Below are 12,094 nucleotides of genomic sequence, written 5' to 3'. Positions count from 1 at the left end.
ACAGCATAACAATAATCACATAGATCATAACAGATACCAAGAGGAATGAGGGCCCTGCTCGCAAGCTTACAGTCTATGAGGAAAGAGGCAGACACGAAAGGTGGGTGGTAACAGTTGCCCTGATTGTATGGACCAGCCATAATGTGAAGTGTGTAACAGTACTGACACAGAGGGCTAATAGATGCATAAAGCATGTGGGAACATGATGCGGGGAACCTGGTTATGGTAAAACTTTTGGCTGTGCCACACAGGGATAGATTAGGTTAATGTGTTGAGGCAATAGGACAGTCTGAATAAATGCGTTTTCAGGGCACGCTTAAAATTGTCAGGATTGGGGACTAATCATATTGACCTGGGAAGTGCATTCCAAAGAATTGGCGCAGCACGTGTAAAGTTTTGGAGACGGGAGTGGGAGGTTCTGATTATTGAGGATGCTAACCTCAGGTCATCAGCAGAACGGAGGGCGCGGGTAGGGTGGTATACTGAAACAAGGGAGGAGATGTAGGGTGGTGCTGAGCCATGGAGGGCTTTGTGGGTGAGGGTAATAAGTTTATACTGAATTCTGGAGTGGATGGGTAGCCACTGTAATGACTGTCACAAGGTAGAGGCATCAGTGTAACGATTGGTGAGGAATATGATCCTGGCTGCAGCATTCAAGACAGATTGCAGAGGGGAGAGTTTGGTAAGAGGGAGACCGATTAGAAGAGAGTTACAATAGTCGAGACGAGAATGAATAAGAGAAACAGTAAGAGTTTTTGCAGAGTCAAAAGTAAGAAAAGGTCGAATTCTAGAAATGTTTTTGAGGTGCAGATGACAAGAGCGAGCCAGTGATCGAATGTGGGGGGCAAAGGAAAGCTCGGAAGTATGACCCCAAGAAAGCGGGCATGTTGCTGAGGAGTAATAGTGGAACCACACACAGAAATGGCAATGTCGGGTATAGGTACATTAGTAGATGGAGGAAACACAAGTTCAGTCTTTGACAGGTTCAGTTTCAGATATAGTGAGGACACGATGTTAGACACAGCGTTTAGACAATCTCCGGTGTTTTCTAGAAAGGCTGGCGTGATGTCAGGAGAAGAAGCGTATAATCAGCATAGAGATGGTACTGGAAACCAAATCTATTGATTGTTTGACCAATAGGGGCAGTGTATAAGGAGAAGAGGAGGGGGCCTAGAACCGATCCTTGAGGAACCCCAACAGTAAGAGGAAGGTGAGAGGAGGAGGAACCGGCAAAAGATACAGTAAAGGAGCGGTCAGAGAGATAGGAGGAGAACCAGGAGAGAACGGTGTCCTTGAGGCCAATGGAACTGAGCATAGTGAGGAGGAGCTGATGATCCACAGTGTCGAATGCTGCAGAGAGATCCAAGAGAATTAGCATGGAGTAATGACAATTTGATTTAGCTGTTAGTAGATCATTAGAGTCTTTAGTGAGGGCAGTTTCAGTAGAGTGTAAAGAGCGGAAACCGGATTGGAAAGGGTCGAGAAGAGAGTTATCAAAGAGATAGCGGATAAGACGGGAGTGGACCAGGCGTTCCAGGAGTTTAGAGATGAAGGGAAGATTAGAGACAGGTCTATAGTTAGCGGCACAGTTTTGGTCGAGGGATGTTTTTTTAAGTAGTGGATGTATGATGGCATGCTTAAATGAGGAGGGAAAGATACCAGAAGAGAGTGAGAGGTTAAATATTTTAGTTAGGTGAGGGGTGACAGCAGGGGAAAGGGACTGGAGGAGATGTGACGGAAATGGGTCACTGGTGCAAGTGGTTGGGCGAGAAGATGCAAGAAGCCTGCTTACTACTTCTTCTGTGACTGGTTCAAAATCAGAGAGTGAGCTAGATGCAGTGGAGGAGGGAGGACAGTGTATGGTATGAGGTGATGGGGAGATAATTTCCTGTCGAATCTGGTCAATTTTTTCTTTGAAGTAATTGGCCAGATGTTCTAAGCTTAAACTTATAACGGATGAAATCTTTGTGTAGATTGGATTTTCTCCACAAACGTTCGGCGCACCTGGAGCACCGCTGCAGGAAACGTGTTTGCAGGGTGTGCCAGGGTTGTCGCCGTCTGTGTTGTGGTGTTATATTTATAGGGGGTGCAAATTCATCCAGGGCACTTTGAAGTGTTTCATTGTAATGCTTCAATGCAGAATCAGGACATGAGAGGGAGGAGATAGGGGCCAATGATGACTGCAAGTTCTTCATAAGTTTCTGGGTGTTAATGGCCTGTATGTTTCTATAAGTATGGACAGTGGGGGTGACCTGAGCAGCCTGGCAGTTCTTGATAGAGAAAGAAAGAAGATTGTGGTTAGAGAGGGGAGTTTGCAAAATCATCCACTGCACAAAGCCGAGAGAACAACAAGTCGAGGGAGTTTCCGTCTTCATGCGTTGAAGAATTAGTAAGCTGCGAAAGGCCAAACGAGGAGGTTAGAGATAAAAGGTGAGTAGCAGATAGGGAGAGGACTCAATACGATAATAACTACCAGTCCTACACAAGTAGTATATGCAGTGCAGAGATTAACTTTACCTCCTGTGGGTGATGATGCCAGCCCCAATGCACGTTTCGGAGGTCAGCCTTCTTCAGGGGTTGATATCACACCAGCAGTGACATACATACATGTCATACATGTATTTGGCTATTTAATATAACTTTACATTTTTGTGATTTTGGGTTCAATGTGTTCTTTTCAGATATCATTATCCATTTATAGAAACCATCCTCTTTTCACCTTCAGCTTTTTTTTTACAGATGGTGTTATGTTTGCATCAAGAATTTGTGGACATTTTTTTTTAATCTATTGGCTGCAACACAACCCCAAAGCATGATTGATTCTCCCCCATGCTTAATGGTTGGCAAGATGTTCTTTTCCTGAAATTCTGTGCCATTTTTCTCCAAATTAACTTTTCAGAGAGGAATGCGACTACTACTCTATTGCCACCTAAAGGAAGTAGCAATCCTAAAAGTCACATCGACTCTCTTAATGAGTCTTGGAGAGAGAGTTGATAATGACTTTTAGGATTGCTAATTCCTGTAGGTGACACTAGAGTTGTAGTCTTTTTCCTCTCTGAAGAGACAATTTGCATATTTCGCAGAGGAGCTTTGCGGCTTAAAAGTCTCCTCACCTTGGCATGTCAAGCTCTGCATGGAGAAACGTTACACCTTGGATCACTTTTATGCACACATACCTTTGATCATTAACCTCATAGGTCCACAGGACTTGTTTCTGAAATGCGTTAGCCTTTTATAGATGTTCTTTTGCATACGTTCAACGCTGAATTTTATGGTGAGGATGCGGGAGGGGTTTTCTCCTGATGACTGTTCCATGAAGGCCAAATTTGTGCAGGTGTCTCTGAACAGTACAACAATGTACCACAATTCCAGAGTCTGCCAAGTCTTTCGAAGGTCTTTTGCAGTCAAACAGGGGTTCTAATTTGCCTCTACAGCAATCAATCATACAAGCAGCTGTCACTGAAAATTTGCTAGGACTTTGAGACCTTATCTTGACCTCCACTGTTCCTGTTAACTGCCATTTCTTAATTAAATTTCAAACTGAGGAAAGGGCAACTTGAAAACGCTTTGCTATCTTCTTGTAGCCTTCTCCTGCTTTGTGGGCCTCAACCATTTTCAGAGTGCTATGTAGTTTCTTAGAAGAAACCATGGCTACCAGTAGCGTAGCTACTGGGGGGCCTGAGGGGCCGTAGCCCCGGGCCCTGTCACATGAAGAGGCCCACTGGGAGTCATGAGGCAGAACACAGCACAGGATGAGAGCAGGAAAATGCCTGCTCCCTGTCACGTGGACCAGTCCTGTGTGACACGGCCCGCAGGCCGGTACTAAAACAACAAGACATGGGGAAAGGGGTAACAGTTACAACGGTGGGCCCTGCGATAGGGAACGGGGACGTGGAGACCTCCTGCACTCCCCTGAGTCAGTGTCCCTTCACTCCTAACGATCCCTAGGCCATTTCCGCACCGTGCGCCGATCAGGATACCTGTCACCCTAGCACACCCTACACCTATCCCTTGCTAGGGAGCTGGGTGGTGCAGGCACTGGCCCCACCGCTGTACTAATATACACCAGGGAAAAATACAAATAGGGGAAACACAAAAAAGACTTATCTTGCTCTGCTGCAGCAACAAGCAGCAGAGTGCATCACCGGATTAACTTTTCGCAGTGGCTCGACACCTCAGAGCCAGCTGCCACCTTCACCATCTCACTCTGCTGTGGACACTGGTCAGCCAGAGTTCAACACCAGTTTCAGCAGTGGCTCCAACCTTCAAACCAGCTGCTAACTTCACCAGGTTTCTGCAGTGGCTCCACACCTCAGCCAGCTGCTCCCTTCACCGTGGTTGGAATTCCCCAAAAGACTCTATGATCAACACCTGCTCATAGACCATGTGACCCTATATAGAAGAGGGAATGGTCAAATGATCAGGGGCTAAAGGCTGCTATAATCCCAGTGACCACCGGGCAAAAGGCAAAGCAAAGAAAACATCAAGTGCAATGACCCTAACGGCCACGGGGGGCAAAACTAGAACTGAAACCACCAGCGTGCAATGACCCTAATGGCCACCGGGGGCAAAACTAGAACTGAAACCACCACAGTGCAAGAAAAAAAAAAGGTGACTACTGCATTTTACCTCCCCTTAATGACGGGCCTCTGGACCCGTAAGACCACTCCTCATCAGGGAACTACCTACAGCGGGGATGCCCAAGTCCAGAGTTCACCCCAGCAACTACCTGCACTTCAGGTTTATGACAAACGAGCACCGCTGGTATTGGCAATGTATGTTCCAGAGGCACCACTCATCTCCAAAGCGCCGATGTGGGGAACGAGAGGTGTATGGGCAAGTATGTGGGTAACTCCAGCTGGTAAGTCTCCTGGCCCTGGATAGCCGACACCAGATACGGCCCGATCACCTGAGAATTCCAGACCCCCGCAACACACTTCCACTGGATGTTTTTGGTGGCCACCCATACATGCTCGTTCACACACAGTTCCGGACCTGAACATTTATTTCCACACATTCGTCTGTCACAACACAGTGAACTCTCTCTGGAACTCACAACAGAGGCGTCCCCTGTGTCACCACACTCACACCACCCTCCAACCCCTTCCACCACGAGGACTGTGCCTCTCAGGGTTGGCTAATGGCGAGGGTTGAGCCTTGCCCCTACTCTCCTGCAGCACCTCAGCTGCTACCACTGGAGAGGAAGGGGACGTTTGTAGAGAGACGGCAGAGACAGTAGCCCCTAGGCAGCAGCCCTCACACGACTGCTCCCAGCTGACTACTTCCCTAGTCCGCCAATCTAAGACCGGGTTGTGTTTTTTAGACTAAGGGGGGCCCACAACGATAGGTACTGGATTTCCCTCCAAGACGTAGTATGGTTGGGACACATCCTGATGTCTGCTATGCAGCTCAATGTCTTCCACGACTTGGTTTAACCCCCCCCCCGGCTCAGTGGGACAGAGTTAATGGCCTGGACGCTTATGGGTTTGTCCAGCGTCTTACACCTCAGACTATGAGTCTGGACAACATGAGCATCCACCAGTCTGACTTCTGCTCCACTGTCCACAAGCACCGGTATGCCCTCAGGTACCTCGTCAACCATCACCTCTGTTGTCATAGTACCTTCTGAGGGCGAGGAGGAAATATACACTTCCAGGTCGTCTTTCTCCACACGACCAGAGGAACACGGCTTCTCTGACAGTACAGAAGTTTCGGCATCAGTGCCCTGGACTAAATCATTAGTCTGCTCACTACAGGGACGTACCCCTTCACCTTGGGGAACACCAGACAGCACCATGGGGACACCGACTCCACCCACCTGACTGGGTACGTCCGCTTGTATAAGCAAGTCCTGCTCCCCAGCAGGGACTCCACGGTACATCCTCGCCAAAGCCGTATATGGACCCTCTAGATGAGGCAGATAAGCGTCAGACCCATAATTCCGCAGCAGGTGCTGCTATAACACATCATTCAGCTCCTCACTAACCTCAGTGAGGGCCAGCAGCAACTGCTCACTGGTCTGAACTTGGCCCATGGCTCACCAGAGAAAAATGTAGGGTTGGTGATAATGTCACATGGACCAGTCCTGTGTGACACAGCCCGCAGGCCGGTACTAAAACAACAAGACATGGGGAAAGGGGCAACAGTTACAACGGTGGGCCCTGCGATAGGGAACGGGGACGTGAAGACCTCCTGCACTCCCCTGAGTCAGTGTACCTCCACTCCTAACGATCCCTAGGCCGTTTCCGCACCGTGCGCCGATCAGGATACCTGTCACCCTAGCACACCCTACACCTATCCCTTGCTAGGGAAATGGGTGGTGCAGGCACTGGCCCCACCGCTGTACTAATACACACCAGGGAAAATTACAAACAGGGGAAACACAAAAAAGACTTATCTTGCTCTGCTGCAGCAACAGGCAGCAGAGTGCATCACTGGATTAACTTTTCGCAGTGGCTCGACACCTCAGAGCCAGCTGCCACCTTCACCATCTCACTCTGCTGTGGACACTGGTCAGCCAGAGTTCAACACCAGTTTCAGCAGTGGCTCCAACCTTCAAGCCAGCTGCTAACTTCACCAGGTTTCTGCAGTGGCTTCACACCTCAGCCAGCTGCTCCCTTCACAGTGGTTGGAATCCCAAAAAGACGCTAACACCAACAACTGCTCATAGACCATGTGACCCTATATAGGAAAAGGGAATGGTCAAATGATCAGGGGCTAAAGGCTGCTATAATCCCAGTGACCACCGGGGGCAAAAGGCAAAGCAAAGAAAACATCAAGTGCAATGACCCTCCTGCTTGCTTCCATGTGGATGACGTGTCTCCTCGGCAACGTGCTCCTGCGCAGGCGTACTTCTCTGTCCTGTTGGAGGCAGAGCAAAGTAATGTAGTGTGCAGGTGCCGGGAAAGGTCAAAGAGCCCGACTCCTGCACGCACACTGCAATACTTTCCTCTGCCCTCGACAGGGCAGAGAAGAATGTCTGCGCAGGAGCACTGTACCAAGCAGATTGTATGGATGACTAAGGGATCCATTATCCACATGAAGCAAGCAGGAGGACGGGGATCATAAGAAGATCAGAGGCGCCGGACCAAGATCAGCGACGCCCATCAGACTGGACCGCCCTGCAGGCGAGTATAATTAATGTTATTCTTCTTCTCCTACAGGTTAGGTTGGGGGGGTAGATGTGCAGCATTATAGAATGCTGAAAATCAGCCCTGAAAGGTGATGGCTGTATCTCTTACTGGTGACAGGTTCCCTTTAAGAAAGTAAAGTAATATTACATGGGTAGGAAAATGAAAGGAAGTGTATAGAATATTTACAGTGTGGTAAAATCAGTCTGTATGAACGCCGTTGCCCCAACGCACGTTTCATTGCTACTTCATCAGGAGGTGTCATATACTAATAGGTCATACACGTCCTGGGGGGGTGACAGATTCCCTTTAAATCACCACTCCAGCATTTTTTTTATTTTACCCTGGAGTGGCGCCTTAAAATCCAAGACCTCTATCGACTGTCTGATACTCACCTTCCGGCATTTTCATCTATTTTCACAGCCGCTCGGCTTCATCTCCTGCAGTTTGCGACCTGTCTGCTGCTCCAGTGTTTTCCAGTGGAGTGAAGCAGAGGTCTCGAATCAATGTAAGTCTATGAGAGCCTCGTTCTCGCCTCTTTGTCTTTCATAGACTTACATTAAGCGCTTGTGACATAGCTTCTAGCTTCTGGCCAGTCAGAAGCTGCGCTTTCAAGTTCGAACCGCGGGACTGGAGCTTTGCAAAAAAACATTGAATACGTCGGAGGATGAGTATATTATGACAGGGGCAAGGGACTTGAGCTTAAAGCACCACTCCAGCTGTTAGGGAAAAAAACCCTGCTGGAGTGGTGCTTTAATAATTTAATAATAAGCAATTTATTATTATAAAGTTTATTACGGCTTGGAATAAATGTCTGCACTTTATGTGACTGCAGAGTGCCAAATCATGACAGGGAGCGCCTGCTGCATGAGCCCCCAATATCACTGGCGTTATCAGACTGTCATGGACCCCAAGTTTGCTATGGGCATGTGTCCTCTAGAAAGATTTGGCTTCTCTCAATAGAAGAGAATTGAGGGAAGCCGAAAGAGTCGTCACATGACTGCCTGCTCGAATCTGTGATACAGGGGCCATTATTACTGTACATGGGGGGGACTCAGGTGACATTATTAAATGTTAAGTGGGCACTTAACAAGCATTACTATTATAGGAGCACTCAGAGTATTGTGACCATCAAAGTTGCATATGGGGTATTACTACTTTTTAGGGACAAAATGTGGCGGGCACTAGGATGGTGTATTAATATTTTTAGGGTGAAATTTACTATCTAAAGAGCACGAAGGCGGCATTATTACTATGCAATGGGCACAGTGGTGGCATTACTATGTGGGGCGGTAAGAGGAGCACGGTAAGGCTGAGCTCACACGTGGCGGTTTTCTTCGCATTTCCGCGGTGGTTTTAACCGCGCGATTTTGCCTCGAAAATGCGAAAAATAAGCATCCCATGCATTCCTTTGGGATTCCGCAATGCTGTGCTAATGCTGCGGTTTTTACCGCGGCGGAATCGCTTTGCGGTAAAAAACGCAGCATGCTCATTAATTTTGCGGAATTGCGGCGATCCCGCACCCATAGGATTGCATTGTTCCGCATGTGGCTGTGCACACCATGCGAAAAGTAAGCAGAACATTTGCGGATGGTACCCACGGTCTGGAGGAGAGGAGACTGTCCTCCGGGCTTTGGGTACCATATCCCTGTAAAAAATAGAATTTAAAATAAAAAATATTGCTATTCTCACCTTCCGACGTCCCATGCATCCTTCCCGCCTCTCTCCACGCTCCCAGTCATCCTTTGCGAGCGATGACGTCCGTTCTCGCGGGATCGCGAAGTCTCGCGGTCATCGCGAATGACTGCGAGACGTCGCGATCCCGCCAGAACGGACGTCATCGCGGTAATTGTCGCAAAGGATTACTGGGACCGGGAGTGTGGAGAGAGGCAGGAAGGCTGCGCGGGACGTCGAAAGGTGAGAATAACAATATTTTTTTTTTATTATTATTTTTTACATCCTATCTTTTACTATTGATGCCGCATAGGCAGCCTCAATAGTAAAAAGTTGGTTCACACTCGTCAAACACTATGTTTGACGAGTGTGACCAACCTGTCAATCAGTTCTCCAAGCGATGCTACAGATCGCTTGGAAAACGCTAGCAATTCTGCAAGCGAATTACGCTTGCAAAATGCTAGTTTTTCCGCGGGAAAATCGCGGAAATTTAAAATGCGATTTCCCCGCGGAATGGAATTCCGGAATTCTTGCGGTAATGTCCGCGGGAATTCCGCTACGTGTGAACCCAGCCTTAATGTACCAAATAGCAGATGCAGTAATAGAGACACATACAGCACCAGCGGCTCAGCAGAATGAGTAGTTTGCTCACATTGGGCATAGATGGGGACGGTGCAGGAAATGTAAGAAGTCAGATGTGTTGTTGTTGTAATCTCTGCAGCAGAGTCCTGGCTGGAGAAGTTGTTATGTCGGTCTGGGCCAGATGGAAAAGATGGGAAAAGTGAACGACTCCACCAGAAAGAATGTCAGTGGTAAGTCACCATCTATAGCTGTACTGTGATCTCTCATATGGTCTGCAGCACTGGTATCTACCACGATATGGTCCAGATATAGTAATACCAATGTTTGTTTTTGTATATGGATTTATTTTCAATCACAGCGCGGTCATCTGCTGATGTTCCCCTACTCACAATTAGGGTGTGCCATGTAGCTGTAAGTCAGGATTATCTGGTTAGGGGCCCACTCAGATTTTGAGCCCCCCCCCCAAAGCTGAAACTGTAGCTACGCCTCTGATGGCTGCTGTTTTTTTTAGCACAAGGTTACAGGAGGCTGTGTGTTTATAAATCTGGGAAATTTGCACTACCAGACCTTTCCCAACAATGAGAGTGAAACTAGCCATAACCCTAACAGGTAGTTAAGGTCTGAAACCTTGGCCAAAGATAGCTGAGCACACAAATCTCCAGGGGTGCCCAAAAATTTGCATTGGCCCATTTTCCTTTTTTGTCATTTTTAAAATGTGAAAAATGACAATATTTTTTTCCCCTAAAATACAAAGAAAACGTGTCATCTTTAACTTTAGCCCTTTTAAAGATCATTTCATCTTCAACTTTCTTAACTGTCCACAATAACAGTAATTTTGACCAGGGGTGCCTATACTTTTACATGCCACTGTATGTATGGTAAACCAGACCAATAAAAGAAAACTAACATACAGAAGTTTAAAAAATTACAAAATTCATGCATTACATGATCTGCTGCTTAACCAATTCGGGATTGGGCCGTTTAGTTTCTTTTCTTGCTTGAATTAGCGGTGATTTTTACATATTTTTTTTCATCATACAGAGACCTTACTTTTTATGCTATTTTCATACTTATTTTTGCTGATACCAGTAAATATTGGTGGCAAGATAAAGGAAATAACCATCTTTCACAATTTTTTTTATGACCACAAACGACCACTTAAATACATTGTACAGTTTCCGCTCCTTTCCATAAGAATTATTTTTATACATTGGATATTTTATTTATTTACAGAGGCAGGGTTAGCAACATTTTTCGGATTAGCAACGTTTTGGGTTTTTTTTTTTTTTAAAGTACTATTTATTTTATTTTCCCCTGTAACTGGGTCTGGCAGCCATCTTCCCACTCCCACATGATGGTATACAGCTGCTATTCTATGCAATCCCTTTTTAGATCAATGCAGAGTAGAACAAGGATTGCCCAGACGCTTTAAAATCTATGAGTGTTCCACACGTAGTTACAGAAAATAAATCACGGGCCTGCTTGAAATGGGGTCTTACCATGACTTGTTGGTGATGTTGAGTAGGTATCTTTTGTGGCTGCAGCACTATAGTTCTTTGAAACAAATGGCCTATCATGCGATGCAGACTCCAAAATTTCATTGGCAGGTTCCATGCTTCCATCTAACCTATTTAGAAAAAAAAGAGTAACATTGCAAAAATATAACAAAAAATATAACAAAACTACAAGATAACAGCACAAATTTTTGAAATATATGCATTTTTCTGCCTTTGTCAAGACAATGCTGAACTGGTTCCCTTATCTTGTCTGATTTTTCCCTCCCCCTCTTCCCCATGCGGTTTATAAGGTACCATTCAGACAATGTTCACATGGAAATGCCGTGCATCCTGCAACACTCGGATTGAACAGTGGTTCAATTAAAGTCATTCTTGCAATTCAATGTGCAATTTGAGACACTACTTTAGTTAGATTCATGAAGAAGTCTCCCTGAAGTCAATGAGTCCAAGGAAAATGAAACGCCCTAGATCACAACTTAAATTTAAAAAAATAATAATTTTTATTGAAAACTAATATATTATATTCCATATTGTCGTTCATGGCGTTTTATTTGTTATATACGTTCATTTCAAGTGCTCCAATCTAAATAGATTTTTTTGAGTCTTGGCAGTGTGGACATTTTTTGCTTAGTGACAGGTATCAAATGCTACACTTTAACCCCCCCTTACCTCCGGGAGCTATTTTCATTTTCGTTTCTCGCTCCCCTTCTTCCCAGAGCCATAACTTTTTTATTTTTCCATCAATATGGCCATGTCGGGGCTTGTTTTTTGCGGGACAAGCTGTACTTTTGAACCACGTCATTGGTTTAAGCATGTCGTGTACTGGAAAACTGGAAAAAAAATTCCATGTGCAGTGAAATTGCAAAAAAAAGTGCAATCTCATATTTGTTTTTTGTTTGGCTTTTTTACTAGGTTCACTAAATGCTAAAACTGACCTGCCATTATAATTCTCCAGGTCATTGCGAGTTCATAGACACCAAACATGTCTAGGTTCTTTTTTCTCTAAGTGGTGAAAAATTGCGCCATTTTCCGAAACCCGCAGCGTCTCCATTTTTCGTGATCTCGGGTTGGGTGAGGGCTTATTTTTTGCGTGCCGAGCTGATGTTTTTAATTATACCATTTTGGTGCACATACGATCTTTTGACCGCCCGTTATTGCATTTTAATGCAATGTCGCGGTGACCAAAAAAAC

At 45.9% G+C, this 12,094-nt stretch overlaps 1 protein-coding gene across 2 annotated transcripts in view; it reads right to left on the bottom strand.

The window, feature by feature from the left end:
- Positions 1–12,094, bottom strand: part of WIPI2 (WD repeat domain, phosphoinositide interacting 2) — a 205,890-nt gene that overhangs the window by 4,467 nt on the left and 189,329 nt on the right. For both annotated transcript variants that reach the window (XM_073558131.1, XM_073558132.1), the window contains one exon: positions 10,886–11,013. In XM_073558131.1, coding sequence (XP_073414232.1) covers positions 10,886–11,013 — 128 coding nt within the window. The remainder of the gene's footprint in view (positions 1–10,885; positions 11,014–12,094) is intronic.

The sequence above is a fragment of the Dendrobates tinctorius genome, unplaced genomic scaffold, assembly GCF_039654945.1.
Source record: "Dendrobates tinctorius isolate UK_male_01 unplaced genomic scaffold, ASM3965494v1 ptg000254l, whole genome shotgun sequence".
Taxonomy (NCBI): domain Eukaryota; kingdom Metazoa; phylum Chordata; class Amphibia; order Anura; family Dendrobatidae; genus Dendrobates; species Dendrobates tinctorius.
Note: the sequence above shows the minus strand (reverse complement) of the source record. Positions and strands in the feature narration are given on the sequence as shown.